At 51.4% G+C, this 15,835-nt stretch overlaps 1 protein-coding gene across 1 annotated transcript in view; it reads left to right on the plus strand.

The window, feature by feature from the left end:
- The window catches only part of FAM120A (family with sequence similarity 120 member A), a 103,372-nt gene that overhangs the window by 81,788 nt on the left and 5,749 nt on the right, over window positions 1-15,835 (plus strand). The window contains exons 11-16 of the mRNA XM_027765520.1: window positions 1,151-1,265; window positions 7,286-7,495; window positions 8,071-8,251; window positions 8,761-8,898; window positions 10,618-10,759; window positions 11,644-11,740. Of these exons, the coding sequence (XP_027621321.1) occupies window positions 1,151-1,265; window positions 7,286-7,495; window positions 8,071-8,251; window positions 8,761-8,898; window positions 10,618-10,759; window positions 11,644-11,740 (883 nt within the window). The remainder of the gene's footprint in view (window positions 1-1,150; window positions 1,266-7,285; window positions 7,496-8,070; window positions 8,252-8,760; window positions 8,899-10,617; window positions 10,760-11,643; window positions 11,741-15,835) is intronic.

The raw sequence follows: 15,835 nt of genomic DNA on the forward strand, positions 1-15,835 counted from the left end.
CCGCCGGGCCAGACGGTGCCTGCGATAGGAGCCTGCGGGTTGCTTGTGGCTGTGTCACCGAGGCAGGGCTCGTGTACACAGGGAAGGGGACTCAGCATGGAGCCTGCGCATCAGGCAAACCCATTCTATCAAGGTGGCCACGCCAAGGGTGCCCACACCATCCCAAAGGCTGTGGCCGCAGCCATCTGCCTGGGCAGGGCCCTTCCCAAGCCCTGTCCCCTGTGCTCTTGCACCTGCCCCAGTTATTCACTGCTACCCTGGTGTCCTACAGCCACAGAGGTTCGTGTGATGTGCTCTGCTCTTCCTTTCCGGATTAGCCTGCCTTGTTGGGCCTGGGGTCTGCCTCCTGAGTGCCGGCTCAAATCCTAGTGAGGACACTGTAAGCTGGTGCTCATGGTGTGCTCAGTCTAAAAGCTTCACAAGAGGGAAGTTGTATCAGAAATGATTAGGCTGGCCCTGTAGCTCAGTTGTGAAGGGAGCTAAATCTCACGTGCAGTTTGAATCCTGGCCCTGCTGGCTTGAAAAGCACTGGGTCATGTGCATGCATGTCCAGAGTCTCGACAGGTTGGAGAGATGGGGGAGAAGGGGTTGCATTATGTTCATGCCCCATTGTGGAGTGCGCTCTCGCTCTCTCGCGCCCTTTAGCAATATAAACAAGAAAAGAACTCGACTTGCTCTCAGTATGCACAGTTTGGTATGCTATTTTTTTTTTAAAGAATTATTTTAAATTTTATTTTATTTATTCATTCATTTATTTTAATTTGACCATAGACACACACACACACACACACACACACACACACACACACACACACACACACAGACACACAGTGAGAAAGCACGGCGCCAGGGCCGGGACTTGAACCGTGGTCAGCCATGTGGGAGTGTCCAGCACCTTAGCCACCACGCCACCTGCTGGTCCCTGGTATGCTACTTTTAATAACTCTAAAGTAAAACATTCTGATCAGCCTGGCTGATGATTATGTTTCATCTTCGATTGGCATCATCAAGTAAAAATAGAAAAGCTGGGTAAGATATCCTCGTGAGCCTTCTGCGCTGATGTCATCTGGAATTTGCACAGAAGCTCCTGCCGGGTCTCCTGTGTGGAGGGTGGCCAGTCAGTAACCACACCAACCATTTCTCCCACCAGGTATATGGTGCAGTGGCCGGGAGCACGCATACTGCGTCGCCAGGAACTGGACGCCTTCCTGGCACAGGCGCTGTCCCCCAAACTCTACGAGCCCGATCAGCTCCAGGAGCTCAAGGTAATTCATCAGCCTTGTCTCATCGCCTTGGGAAGTCTTGCTTAGGGTATGGGCATAACCCAGCTAACCTTCCCGGGTAGCTCAGCACCTTGAACTAATGCCACTAATACCATGTGAGGCCCGTCGCCTCAGGGTAAGAGGAACGCCCCTTCTCCTTATGGATCTGCCACCCCCAGTTTCAGAACATCACTCTACTTTTGTCAGAGAAAGACTTCCCCTTATTTACTGACAGTGGTTTATTCTTATTTTTCATATCAGAAAATGACCTTGTCATGTTTTTCTTTTTTCTTTTTTTCCCAGTTTTAGGAGGGGAGTCCCAACCCTGGGAGGGCTTGACCTTAAAAATTTTCTAACATCTAGCTAGGATTCCTTTTCTTATTTCATTCCATTGTTCCTAATTCCAACTTTAGTTTTCTCTGAAAAATATTCTTTACCCTTAGTTTTGTAAAATTCCCTCCAAAAACCACTTGAAGAACAATGCTGGCATATCATCGCCCCGCTGCCCTTCCCAGTCAGCATTTAACATCATATTCTTTTAGTTTTGCCTTCTAGTAATAACTTTTGTTCTTTAATTGTTTTAACAATATTGATTTTCTCCAAGTTGTCATCTAATTTTTAACGTTCATATCTTTTTCAGTACACACTTATTAGTTGCTGTGTTTGCATGGTTGTAATTGCTTTCTAATTTCTGTACTAAATTTTAGAAAGCTCAAGACTTTGTAGTTAGCTAAATTAGTTCATCTGCCTTTTCTTTTTAATGTACAGTTTTGTTTTATCTTTGCCATATTATTTATTTCAAACACAGTTTGATTTTTGATCAATCTTTTTTTACCAAATTGACTTGACTTTTTGATCTTTTTTTGCCGTTCTTTAAGAAGGCAGTCTTCCCCTGCAGCGTGGGTTTAAGCTCCCTTTCTGAGTCTCAGCGTTTCCCAGGTGGTGCTCTGTAGCTTCTGGCTCTCCCTGCGCTGCTGTGTTAGACTGAGGAGTGGTGGGTGCTGCTTCTCCGCTGTGTGGAGCTCACCTGTGGTTTCTGATGATTCTGAACAAAGTGAAAAAACAAACCAAAAAAATCAGAAAAATTCACCTGGAATTGTATTTCTTACTTTGTAGTTCAAGCTTTCTGTTTGCTAGACCGAAGTTATTATTTTTAATGTTTTTGCATGTACATTTCTGTTCTCAGTGTTTGATCAGGGGTCCCCGCCAGGCAGTGTGGCTGGCGCTCGGCCAGGTCCTTCCCCGTGTCACCTGTCTGTCTCATCCCTGCCGCGTCTTGGTTACAGACTGTGCTCGGGGGGAAGTACTTGGGCTAGCCTGTGGTGCCATCCCGCTACCTCTCCTCCTGTTTCTCTTATATAGATTATTACGTCAGTATTGACATCCCAGTTCTGAAACTCAGCCCGCCAGGTATCAGGTATGCCCACTAAGCCTTCTTCACCATCAAGTTACTTTACTCCAAGTTCATCTGATATCCCATGTCCTTTTCATTTTTGGATCCACACATAGGCTATGACTTGAACACAGTCACACTCCAAGCTTTCATTTCAGTTCTTGTGAGGTCTCAGTGCTCTCATGGTTTGCTTCTGATTCTTCATCTAGAGTCAGACATTTCTAGAGGTGGATCAGAGAAACACGGCCCAGGTGTCGTGCCCTCGGGCTCACTCCCGGTGCTCTGGGTCTTGCTTGTCCGGAGGTCGCTGGGTCCCTGTAATCAGGACAGCCTGTACCTGCAGATGCTGCGTTTGCATGACGAGGACAGACCCCGAAACTTGGAAACGTAGCCTTCCATAGCAGGAAAGGCCACTGTGTTTTGTTTTAAAGACTGAATATCCTTCTCAGCTATCAGATTGAGAATTGATAGAAACAAATGTTATGTAAATGCTACAAAAATTCCTACTCAGAGCTGAGAGTTCCAAAATTCAGTGATAGGAAATGAAATTTTACAAGTGCTTTCTCACGTAGCCGTGACCATTTGTTGACATGTCAGAGAGCAGCAGGGCCTTGCCGCCTCGTGGCCCTCGTTGTGCTCGCTCCCTCACTGTCCGGCGGCAGCCACTGTGCACCCGCGCCCCACACCCTGTCTCTCTCCTCCCGTGTATCACCCACCGCGTGCTCTGCCCTCAGACGAGGAGAGAGCAGAGCTCCAGTTCTGATAGCCGGGGCTATTGTCAGCCTTTCTGCGGGAGGTTTGGTGAGGACTGACTTAGAAATCATGGGCAAAGGGATTTTTAAGAATTCCATCTCATCCATGCTGTCTGTGTATATCCACCATGGCCATGAGTGGGTGCGTGCTCTGTGTGGGTCCTTGAATGCCTAGGACAGTGGTTGATGGCCCTCATGTTGTCCCTGCTGTGTTCGTGAAGCACCTTTCCCAGGTTACAGTGTCCATGTCATGGTTACGGGAAGAGGAGCACTGGCCCTGTATTCCGAGGGGGGCGGGCCAAAGAGCAGGAAGGGGAGCTCGCACAGCCCCGTCCTGTGCAGTCTTCTCCTCCTGCTCTTGGCCTCCCTAAAATTGCCTTCAATTCTTTTGACAGTCTCCTGTGCCAGGTGCAGAATAGCAAAGATGGAGACTGGAGAGCTTTACGGACAGTATTAGGGTGTGCAGCGTGCCCGCGATACTGTAAGAACTGTCCTGCATATAGGTAAATACGACAGGCTAAATAAAGTAAGAGTCTGTGCCCAGTGATTAGAAATTGGACAAGTTCATGTCCCTGAAATTTGGTTCTTAAGCTGGCTGGGCAGCGACTGATGCCGTTTGTGCTTCTTAGAAAGCTGGAGTTTTCATCTGTGTTTTTCTAGTTGAGGACTTGTGGCTGCTATTGAGTGCTGTATACCAACTGCGATAAGAGAATGGAGTTAGAGCAGGACCATGGCAGCCATCTCCCGGTCCGGGGCTTAGACTTGGACCCCCGGTCTCCAGCTGCAGCCTGGTGCTCCCCGGGACTGATCTGTCTGGGGGAGCTCTGGGAGAAGTGGCTGTCTCATGTGGTGCGGAGAAAGGGAAACGAGATACTACGCATGCACACGCGTGTTTAGAAAAAGGCAGTATCCAATGAACTTCGGTTCTATTCCCTGTAAATATTAGGTCTTATTGTATAATTAATGTTTAGGACAAGAAGGAAAAATACTTGAAAATTTTTTCTTTTTTTTTTTTTTAAGGAATTATTTTATTTAACTGTATTTATTTTATTTTGACCAGAGAGGGACAGAATGAGAGAGAAAAAGAGGGAAAGTGAGAAAGCAGGCTGCCAAGTCTGGGACTAGAATCGTGGTTGGCCATGTGGGAGTCCAGCACCCTTAACCACCGTGCCACCTGCTGGCCCGGAAAAATATTCAAAGGAAGCAAAATCTGTACAGCAAAATTGCAAGTGTTTTCTCATTGTTTGTATAGCTTTCATTTTAAGAAATTTCTCACTGTTAAATTAATGGTAGTCATTACTAAAACTGATAATTATTTGAAACTGTAAACATCTTTTTTCTGAGAGAAAGTGAGAAATCACCCCCCCAGGGGGATTGCCATGTCGCTATCCCTTCTCTTCCATTCTCCTCTCTGGATTTTGGGCATGCATGCACATGTGCCTGGTGTGAGTTTCAGGCTGCTGGATCTGGGACTCGAACCATGGGTGGCCACATGGGAATCTAGGTCCTTAACCACCATGTCATATGCTGACCCCAGAAATATAATTTTTTATGGTCTCTCACTTAATGTTGAGGCCATTTAATTAACACATATAAGGACACTTCAAGGAGTTTGTGGAAAATAGAATTAAAGTTTGAGTTGATGTAGTGCCCCAGATTTTGAAACCAACATGTATCGTGTTGGTCCTCACAGCTCACAGTTGCGCCTCGAACCCCCTCGTGTGTGGTGCGCCATCGCCTGGCCTCACGTCTGCCAGTGATCAGGGAGAGCCCCAGCGGTGCTCCTGTGCCGGGGCCAGGCTCAGGCTCACACCAGTCAGGAGGGTATGAGTCTGGGTGTGGCCCCAGCAGCCCACCGCCGAGAAGTGCAGCCTCTGCTTACACGCAGTCTGGGCGTGACATTCGGCTGCGAGGCAGTCGTCTTTACAGCAGCACTGTTTCCTGTCCCTGATCCTCAGCTTGGATTCTCCGTTCTCTGGCGTAGGGCAGGGCCACACCTGCGCCCCTGGGCTGCAGGCGGTGGAGTCTCAGCAGACTGGAAGGGGTTGTGGTTGTCCTCCCAGCAGGGCCCTGTGGCAGCCTTGGTCCTTCAAGGTCTGCACTCTTCCTGGCCACTTCCCAACAGGGCAGCCCCCTCCTTCTGCCTTGAGCATTCTCCTTCCTTCCTGTGGCTCAGAGACGGGCAGCCGAGTTTAAATAAATCGAGCATATTGTCTCCATTCTGTTCTAGTCTGACCCTCTCCACAGTGCACATAAATGTAAAAATGCATCTAGATTTGACCCTTGAACAGTGCACAGTTGGGGTGATGAACCCTGTGTAGTTAAAAATCCACATATAAGTCAACTCCTCAAAAACTTTACTAAGAGCCTAGTATCGGCTAGAAGCATTACCAAGAGCACTCAGTTAATATGCCTTTGGTATGTTACATATTATTCTAGTCTATATTCTTGCAATAAAATAGGCTAGATAAAATATTACTAAGAAGATCATGGGGCTGGCAGGTGGTGTGGTGTTTAAGGTACTGGACTCCCACAGGGCCAACCGCAGTTCAAGTCCTGGACCTGATGGATCGCTTTCTCATTTTCTCTTTTTCGCTGTGTCTGTCTCTGTGGTCAAACTAAAAAATAAATAATAATATAAAATAAAATAACTATTTTAAAAAAGTATGGAAGATAAAATTTATTTATAGTACTGTTTTATATTTTCCAATATATTTATTAAAAACCCATGTGTGAGTGAACCCAGCTGGCTCACACTGTGTCCAAGGATCAGGTGTAAGCCCACCATCCCAGCCCCACCGCTCTCGGCTGGACGTTTTTATTCCACTTCCCAACGGCTTCATGGGAAAGCAGAGCCAGGGACGCGCTGTTGGATCAGAAGGTGTTGATAAAATAGCTTTTCCAGATCTGTGAACCAATTTCTGCAGAGTTGGGAAGCTTAACTGACGTAGACATTTTTGAAAAGCCAGAGACCCCAGCGCTGGCTGGCAGTGGGATGTGCTGACCTAGCACCCTGCGGTGGCATGGGTGGGTTATTAGCACTTGGCATCAGAACGGTCTTTCTTCTCTTTAATGCAAAGCCATCTCACCTGCCACAACCAGGCATGACTGAGCCTAATGCCCAAAGACTACATTCTTGAAAAACCCCCGAGATGGGAAGAGAGAAACCAGAGCAGAGTTCAAGTTTGTCTTGGGTAATCCACAAATGAACACCAATGGCCGAAGCCGGCTGTCCTCTGTCAGCCCCTCTTGCTGCTCGCCCTATCCAGGAGAGAGCACTGTCCGTGCAGAAGGCGGGCAGTACATGGGCTGCCCAGCCGGGCTCCCGTGCAGAGCGCAGGGCTCAGACCCAGGCTTCCTGATGATAGCTGTCCCACATATGAGCTGTCCATGTCTCCTAAAGCATTTTGCTGGCCTCGTTAGAAAGTTGCTATCCACAACATCAACATGTGGAAATACTTAACATCACACCAGGTAACTTCCTAATGCAATCACTTGAAAATACAAGCTCTTCAAAGACCATTGTTCCTTTGGGACAGCCTTTGCATCCTATGTGCAGACCCGAGGGGTCCTTGCAGGAAGGGGTTGTGGCGCTCCGAACTGCCATGGACACATTCCTGGTCACTTCGCACCCACCCTGCTTAATGCTTTACAAACCCCAGACTAAAATACCGCAGGATGTTTATAAACCAGCCTCCGGAATTTAAACGCGTGAAATAGAGTATTTGGTTCAGCCAGGGCCAGCGCTAGGTCAGTCTGAGGTACTGCAGGGCTACTTGGTGGCTTGGTTCGGTTGCGGAAGAGGTTTGGTGGGGCCCGGGAGTGACCACATGCTGCGGCACGCCCGTTCCAAGGAGGTCACTCTTTTCCATTTAAAGATTGAGAACCTAGACCCCCGAGGAATCCAGCTGTCGGCCCTGTTCATGAGTGGAGTGGACATGGCGCTGTTTGCGAACGACGCGTGTGGGCAGCCCATCCCCTGGGAGCATTGCTGTCCTTGGATGTACTTCGATGGGAAGCTCTTCCAGGCCAAGCTCCTCAAAGCCAGCCGGGAGAAGAGCCCGCTCATCGACCTCTGTGACGGTCAGGTATGTGGGCGGGCGGCTACCTCGGCCTGGGCTATGACTTCCTGCCGTGGCCGGTTGGCGTGCACCCTGTTGTGCGTGCGTGTCTGTTCAGTGACACTTTACCCGACCCTCATGGGTGAGTCATCATTATCGAACACTCATGGCTGACAGAACTGTCGCTCGTGCTTGAGTGAGGCTTCCCTCCCGGAGGCACACTGGGGCCTTCCTGTGCTTGACACCTGGTGCAGCCCTGCAGCCCACATGGCACCGTGGAACAGCAGGGGCCCCAGCGGAAAGCACAGTCCTATGGCACTAGTCAGGCTGTATGATGGACGTGGGCTCCACATGAGCTCAGACCAGAGGCTGACGTTGTCGTGTTTGACCTGGGGCCGGGATTGGCGCACTGTGTGACGGAAGGCTTCCCGGCCCATCCTGTCCCGTCCCCAGCACCTGACAGCGCACAGGTGCACAGGCGACCCAGGGGCATTTGCAGTGCAGGGCTGGAGCAGGCGCGGCCTGTGCGTCCTTGCTGCGGCAGCCTCGTTGCCTTGGTGCCGGTTCAGCTTTGGTTAACACGTGCTGCCGGTCCCTTCCAGGCTGAGCAGGCTGCCAAGGTGGAGAAGATGCGGCAGAGCGTGCTGGAGGGGCTGAACTTCTCTCGGCAGAGCCACCCGCTCCCGTTCCCACCGCCCACGCTGCCCTTCTACCCTGCTTCCGTGTACCCGCGGCACTTCGGGCCTGTCCCCCCGTCACAGGGCAGGGGCAGGGGCTTCGCAGGTGAGTGGTGCTCCAAGGCTCAGTGCTGGGGAGAGCACAGCCTTCTCAGTCAGGCCACTTGTGGCTGGCGTGTGGGACTGCATCACCGCACAGGGGTGGGCCACAGCCATTCCTGGGGCCGGCGGGGGTGGCTGATCCTAGGGCGGTTAGGGGGTCTCTGCAGTGCCGAGCTGCCTTTAACCTGCCAGGACAGCGGAAAACCCTCTGCTCGCCTCTTGACGTAAGGTTGTTTTCCTGTGTGTGAGGGAAAACAAGTCCACCCCATCCTAGAAAGCCATCTTGCGGTACCCAAGTCACCCGGGCCTGGCATGAGCCCTGCTGCCTGTACCTGTAGGGTGACCTGCCACAGAGGGCTTTCACTGCTGGTCCCTAGGGATGGCAGGTGCAGGACAGCCAGGTGGCCAGAGTCTGGACCCTCTCTGGCAGCGGGAGGTGATGTATGCCCAGAAGTGGCCCGAGCCCTTCCCCTCATGCTTTTCCCCTGTCTCTCTCCACCCTGGGTCCCACAGGAGTCTGTGGCTTTGGAGGTCCCTATGGGGACGCGGTAGCGACAGGCCCTTACCGTGCCTTCCGGGTGGCGGCAGCGTCGGGACACTGTGGAGCCTTCTCAGGCAGTGACAGCAGCAGGACTAGCAAGTCCCAGGGCGGTAATTATACCCACCCCTCCCCAGAGCTTCCTGCCGGCACTCCCTCCGCTCTCCCGGCGCTCACCCTCCTCACCGCGCTTTCCAGCCACCACCCCTGCAGAGGCCCGTCTGGGTCTCTGAGAGCCCCCTCAGCACACCCAGGACAGGACCTGTGTGCGCCTGCCCCTGGGATGAGCTGCTGGCGGTCCTCAAGGGCCCCTTTCCAGGCAGCCTCCTTAGGTAAGGAGTGCGGTGCTCGGTCACGAGGCATCTGTTAGGGCTCCTTCGGTAGAAACGTAAGTTTCCATCGCCACGCTCCTTCGTGTTGAGTTTGCAGTGGAGGGAAAAGCTCTGGCAGCTGCACCGTGTGCTGCCGAGACCTGGGACACTGGCTCTGTCCTCATCCCACAGCTGGGGCTGCAGGGACTCCCCTGGCTACATTACAGGACTGTGGAGGTGCACTGTGGAGTCACTCCTAGGATAGGCAGGCCTTCGTCTCCTGGTGGGCAGCGTTCATCCCGCCCAGTGGCCTGGGTACGGGCGGAGACCAGCAGCATGTGTGTAGAAAGATGTTGGGTGCCGTGCTCTGTCTACGGGCGAGGCCGCCTCGGTCCCCAGGCGTGAGCACCTCTGCCCTGCCTGGCAGCCTGCCTGGTGGCCACCCCTCAAGCAGCACATGCAACTGCCCCCACTTCTCTGGGATTACTTCAGCTTCTCCTCGCTGCTTGAAGCTGGAGCTGGCCTGAGTTGGGAGCAGAGCTTGGGGCGAGGGGAGACGTCACCATGGATAGTGTGGTGAGAGGTGACCTCAGACTCAGGTGGCAGGAGGAAGCTGCTTCGGACCTGCCTAGAATCCGTCTGGAACTCAGACCTGCTGCCTGGCCATGTGTGTGATCAGCTCTGACTGGGACTGGTCTACTCCTTGCAGAACGCACTCGGGTTCTATAGGCCCAGTGAGAACAAAAATGTAACCAGCCCCGGGGAATTTTTATCTTGACCCTGTGCTGGAATAACATCGTACTGAATGTACACGAAGTGTCGTGGTGGAACCCACTTCAGCTGCACCTGAGCGCGGCTCTCAGTGGCTGCGAGAAAGCTTGCGGCCACTCGGCCTCTGCCTGCTGAGCTGGAACGGCTGTGGCCGTGAGGTGACTGGCTTTTCAGTCCATCCCTCCGCCAACAAGCTGCAAGCTGCCTGGGCTTCTGCTTTGTTTTGGTTTGACTTTCTTGGGATTTTTCTTAACCAGGAGTTTCGCCATCCATCATATAACATTGGGCTAGGAAACCTTAGAACACGGGGGCCCCCAGTTCTCCGTGGAAGTTAGTGCGTCTAAGACATACCTGGGACCTGTGCTTTAGGAAGTCCCAAGAGCTACAGGCTAGATGTGCTGCTTATCTTTGTAATGCCAGTGAAGGTAGTAACCCTGCCTTCAGGCAGGAGAGCACCCGAGGCTGGCAGGTGGCCGTTGTGGTGAGATAGGTACAGTGCTTTCCTGCATTAGAATTTGATCTAAAAAGCCTTGCAGCATTTGCAGTGGTAACCTTCTTTGGGTTCTGTGGGTTCTTCACAGTAGTTTACAGTCCAACACTGTACACGCAAATAGCCCGCATAGTAAAAGAGAAGCCTTCGCCAGGCCGGGCACTAGTCGGGAACCAGGACTGAAAAGCTGTTTGCTTATTTCACTTTGCTGTTAATTGTGCGATTGTAAAGACCGTGTCTTTCCTGTGTTTTCTGTGCAGGAGTCCAGCCTATACCTTCTCAGGGAGGGAAACTAGAAATTGCCGGCACTGTGGTCGGCCACTGGGCTGGGAGCAGGCGGGGCCGTGGCGGCCGAGGGCCTTTCCCGCTCCAGGTGGTCTCTGTCGGAGGGCCAGCCAGAGGGTACGTGTGCAACCATGAACATATACTTAGTATACGTTTGAGCAGTAGCCACTCACCTGCATTTGTGCCTGTGAATTTAGTAGCAATGTTTTCTGTTACTAGATACGTTCTTTCACATCATTCTTAACATTTGCATAAACCTCGTTATACAGGATTAAGGAACTGTTTTATCATTATATGATTGTTTGACCAGGTACCTTTTGCAAGTATGTATGTATGTATGTATGTGTATATATACATATATATACATATACACACACAGAAGTTATTTGTTTCAATTTTATTTATTATTATCAATTTTTAATTTGACCAGAAAGAGACCAAGAGAGGGAGAAAAATGAGAAAGCAAGCCACCAGGTCCAGACCTTGAACTGTGGTCAGCTATGTGGGAGTCCAGTGCCTTAACACCATGCCACCTGCTGGCCCCACAAGTATGTATTTTTTAGGGTTGGCTCCAGCAGCCATATCCCCTTTGGCTCAGCACGCGGTTCAAGTCCTGGCCCAGGTGGCCTGAGAAACACACCGGTGTGTGTACATGTATGCCCGAGCCTGAAGGAGGGGTTCGAGGAGAGGAGTTGCAGCGTGACCCTTCCCTGTGGGTGCTCTCTTCTCTTTCTCTGCTGTCTCCTTGTCTCTCCACCACACACATCCTCTAGTCTAAAAAAGGATATATTATTTAAAAGTAACATTTTCAAGTATTTTTTAAATGGAATGCATTGGATGTGAAAAAATAAGTAAATAAAATGGATTCCTTTGAGTAAGCCTTTGGTGTGACCGCACTCCATAGACTGAGTTCTTCCCGAACCCCTCGGGTGTGGCACCTCTAAGTTCCCCCAGTAGCATCGCGAATATTGTCCGACTTGGCCTGTTCTCTGTTTACCTAGGCGTCCTAGAGGAGTCATTTCCACCCCAGTGATTAGAACATTTGGAAGAGGTGGACGGTACTACGGCAGAGGCTACAAAAACCAGGGAGCCATTCAGGTAACGACAGCACAGCATGTCTTCCGGCCCGGCCCGCCCCGTGCCGCCCCACCTGCCAGGCCAGCCCCTCGGGCTCTGGGGTTCAGAAGAAGGGGCGTGCAAACACTTCTGTGCTGCCCAGCGGCTGATGCAGGAACTGGTGCCTAAGCGCTAATCTGGGATCAGTTCCCTGCAGCCAGCGTGTCTCACTGTCCTCGGAGCCTCTTCGAGTTGACTGTGGCCTTGCCGTGACCCTCGTGGTCTTTGGTAACTTCCTGTTGGGACACGTGGAAGCTGCGTGGCCTGGGTGGTGCCACAGCCCATGTGGCTGAATGCATTTCCTGAGTGGGAGTGGTTGTGGGTTAGAAATAAACACAGAATAACACAGAGACACACAAAAAGAAAGGTGGGGATCGGTGGACCAGGCTCTTCTGATGGAGGCTGCCCTGGCTGGCCTATGAGCCTAGACTCTCCCCAGAGATCGTTCTATAGGGTGAGAGGGGAGGGGAGGGGAGGGGAGGGGAGGAGAGGAGAGTAGAGTGCAACGCAGAGCTGGTTGTTTTCATTGTGAACCAGCGGAAGAAGTGGACCCTCCGGCGCCTCGCAGCCCTACATGAGCTTCCTCTTACCTTCGCGGGCCTTCTCTGACTAACAGGACAGTTTCCGCTAACCCCCATGCCCTGGTGGCACAGAGGCAGAAGTGTCTTCGGCGTCAGCACAAGAGCCATGTTTCTGCTCGTGTTCCGGTCACTGTCATGTTGCTCAGATCTGGGTGCCCCCCACGAGGCAGACCCGGCACGGCTGCTCCTCTTAGGTGGTTTACTGGGAAACAGCAGGTCAGGCTACATCTGGGTGCCGTGGGCACTGCCTTCCACAGGGTGTGCTGTCTGTCCACCATTGTGTGTGCACAGAGCTGGGGCGGGCGTTTGCACGCATGGGCGCGCATCACAGCACATGGGCGTGTGTGTTTTAAGGTAAGGGCCTTGTGAATCCCTGAGAGTTCTAATTCAGAGCAAGGACGATAGTGCTTTCCCTAACTTCTCTATTACATCTATCTGTCCTTTCCTCTATGCCCGGTTACCGACTGGGCTTTTCCCGTGGGCAGTGCTGGAGGAGAAGTGCGTGTGGTATGTGCATGCCCCGACCCACATCCTGCCACGCTGCTTCTACTCCACCCACACCGCAAAATACTGCACGAGTTGATGTTGAATTTTCTAATTCAGACTTAGGACTTCAGGAACCTTACTTGACCTCCGCTATTATTTCTAGATGTTCTTCCTTCCACGCTAAGAACCTTAGTTCTTAAGAAGCCCGAGTTCCCCGTAGCTGATCATTCACTTTACCCCCCCAGCACCTGCCGATGCTACCATTGCTGGTGCAATTAACCAAGAGCAGTTACCGTGTTTGCGGTGTCTCCACTCTGCCCGTCATCCTCACATTGAAAAGATTACCCCTGTGATCTGGACACATAGCTGCGGCCACTGTCCTCTCCTTACCTTGCCTGTCTCGGTGTTCTAGAAATGCCCTCCAGTCCCAGGCCCCTTCAGGCCTGTGTCGCCTGTGTGTCCATTCTGGTCTCTGAAATTCTTTAGCAGGTTCTACAGGAAGGGCTCCTTAGCAAGGATCGAGGAAACAGTGTTCAATTTGTAACAGTTTGCTTTCTGTACAGTTGAAGGCATTGGTTGGACCAGCCCCACAGCCTCGTGGTTAAGAGATCTGGATCCCAGGGCCAACAGGTGGTGTGATGGTTAAAGTGGCTGGATTCCCACATGGCCAGCTGTGGTTCAATTCCCAGGCCTGGTGGCTTGAAAACCACACTGGGCTTGTGGGTGTGCTTGTCCAAAATCCTGAAAGGAGAATGGAAGAGAAGGGACTGTGGCATAGTTGTCCTCCCTGGGGGGGGGGGTGACTTCTCATTCTCCCTCTCTCTCTTTCTCTGTCTCTCTCTCATCTCCGGCAAGCACATGCACCCTATGGCAAAAACCTTTAAAAAAAGAAAGAAGAAAAGAAAAAGAGCTGGATCCCACATGGCCAACCACGTGGTTCAGATCTCAGACCTGGCGACTTCAAAGACTTTCTAGCATGTGTTCATGCATGCCCAAATCCTAGCAGGTTGGAGGAAAGATTTTTGGTGTGACCATGCCCCATTGGGGGTGCGTTTTCCTTCTCTGTGTTGCTGTGTCTCTCTTTCTCTCTGTCTCTTTCTGGTGAATGCCCACACCCTCAGGAACTTAGAAAAGAAAGGCAGAGGTCCAGCAGGTGGCATGGTGACTAAGGCACTGGATTCCCACTTGGCCAACAGTTTCAAATGCCAGGCCTGGTGGCTTGAAAATCATGCCAGACACATGTGCTTATACCCAAAATCAGAGAAGAGAATGGATGGAAGGAATTATGGGGTGGCCACCCCCCAGTGGGTGATTTTTCACTCTCCCACTCTGTCTTCTCTCCTGTAAGTACACACGCCCTATGGCAAAAAAACTAAAAATAAAAATAAAATGAAAGGAAGGAAGGAAGCAGACTTTGGCTCGTGTTTTCTTTCCTTAAGCAGTACCTTATGTATTTCACTTCCTCCTGGTGTAAAAGACCAGTAATCTAATTTTCCTTCCCTTCTAAGTCATGTGGTATTTTGGCCTAAATGCCCCATTATTGTAGTTAGAATGAAAGTGAGTTTCTTTGGCCCACCTGTGGTGGGCTAATTGAGAGGGTTGGATCCCGCTCGGTCGACTGCGTGGCTCAAGTTCTGGACCTGGTGGCTTGACAGACTCCCTGTTGGGTTCACTGGAGCCCTATGTCCCAAGTGGAGAATGGCGGAGAAAGGACTGCCGCACGGCCATCTGCCCTGCGCCCACCCTGCAGGGTGGTTTCTCACTTTTCCTGTCTCTTGTCTGTCTCTTCTATCTTTCTGGTGAGTGCATGCACCCCATGGCACTTTTTTTTTTCTTTTTTTAAGTGACTTTCCTGGGACCAGCAGTTGGCATACTGGCTATGCTGCTGGACTCCCATGTAGTCGACCACAGTTCGAGTCTCGGACCCGGTGGCTTAAACTCACACTAGACTCGTGAGTGCCCAAGATACCTAGGGATTGCAGGGTGGCCATCCCCTCTGTGGGGTGATTTCTCGCTTTCTGTCTCTCTGTCTCTCTCTGTCTTTCTGGCGAGCGCAGGTACCCTAGAGCAAACACCTCTTTCCTTCCCCCAAACAGTGGCTTTCCTCGTTGGTCCCTGGTGCTGGTTCTTCATGCTCAGTACAAGGGGCACTGCTTCCAAATGCACGTGTACATTTCATTTCAGAGCGCCGGCCTGACCGAGCAGCTCTGCGTCTCTGTCCTCGCCCGTCTGCTCTCTCACCTGGCGCATCCCCTCCCTGTCCTTGCAGGCCCTCCCTGTGCACCTTGGATTCAGCATGCCCCGATTCCTTTTTGTCTCTTCCTTTTTTTGATATATAACTCGTCTACTAGACAGCTCACCGCTTCAAAATATATAATTCAGTGTTTTGTTTGTTTGGTTTCGTTTTAGATTTTTGCCATAGGGCACATGCACGCATAGGAGAGAGAGACAGTGAGAGGGAAAGGGAGAAATCACCCCCAGGGGGGATGTCGGGCCACAGTCCCTTTTCCAGTCTTGTTCTGAGGTTTCAGGTATGCACACATGCACTTGGCATGATTCTCAAACCACCAGGTCTGGAACTCAAACCATGGGCAGCCATGTGGGAGTCCAGTGCCTCATCCACTGTGCACCTGCTGGTCCCTCAGGTGTGGGTGTGTGTGTGTGTGTGTGTGTGTGTGTGTGTGTGTGTGGTTGGTTAGTTGGTTTTGAGAGTTGTTTTTGTTTTTGTTTTTTTTTGCTATAGGGTACGTGCACTTGTCAGAGAGACAGAGAGACAAAAGTGAGAAATCACCCTCCAAGGGGGATGGCCACACTGCAATCCCTTCTTCTCCATTCTCCCCTTGGGATCTTGAACACTCGTGCATATGCGCCCGGTGTGAGTTTTGTGTTTTTTTTTTTTTTTAAGAGGTTTTTGTTATAGGGCGCATGCACTCGCGAGAGAGACAGAAAGCGAGAAATCAACACCCCCCCCCCCGGGGGGGGCGGGCAGACCCAAAGCCCTTTTCCCTCT

This window comes from Tupaia chinensis, unplaced genomic scaffold (genome assembly GCF_000334495.1).
Source record: "Tupaia chinensis unplaced genomic scaffold, TupChi_1.0 Scaffold138619_1, whole genome shotgun sequence".
NCBI classification, from domain to species: domain Eukaryota; kingdom Metazoa; phylum Chordata; class Mammalia; order Scandentia; family Tupaiidae; genus Tupaia; species Tupaia belangeri.